This window comes from Egretta garzetta, unplaced genomic scaffold (genome assembly GCF_000687185.1).
Source record: "Egretta garzetta isolate BGI_Z169 unplaced genomic scaffold, ASM68718v1 scaffold431, whole genome shotgun sequence".
Taxonomy (NCBI): domain Eukaryota; kingdom Metazoa; phylum Chordata; class Aves; order Pelecaniformes; family Ardeidae; genus Egretta; species Egretta garzetta.
Genome location: NW_009258677.1, coordinates 25,174 through 25,374, shown reverse-complemented (window position 1 = coordinate 25,374; position 201 = coordinate 25,174). Strand labels below are relative to the sequence as shown.

General features: G+C 73.1%; 1 protein-coding gene across 1 annotated transcript in view; it reads right to left on the bottom strand.

Annotated features, from left to right (window-relative positions):
- SYNGAP1 (synaptic Ras GTPase activating protein 1) overlaps nucleotides 1-201 on the bottom strand; it is a 25,585-nt gene that overhangs the window by 2,576 nt on the left and 22,808 nt on the right. Inside the window, exon 15 of the mRNA XM_009648898.1 lies at nucleotides 3-77. Within this exon, the coding sequence (XP_009647193.1) occupies nucleotides 3-77 (75 nt within the window). The remainder of the gene's footprint in view (nucleotides 1-2; nucleotides 78-201) is intronic.

Sequence of the window (201 nt, the reverse complement as noted above, 5' to 3'; positions counted from 1 at the left end):
GCCCAAGTGATCCCTGCGCAGCTCCTGCTCCAGCAGCATCAGCCTGCGGGGCCAGGCTTCACCGGGGTCACGCTGCCACCCCCGGGGGGGCACCCCGGGGACACGGGGACACCCCCCGGGGTCCCGCTGCCTCCCCCGGGGACGCCCTTTGGGGACACACACACACACACACACACAGACACAGCCACCACCCCCCCCCCA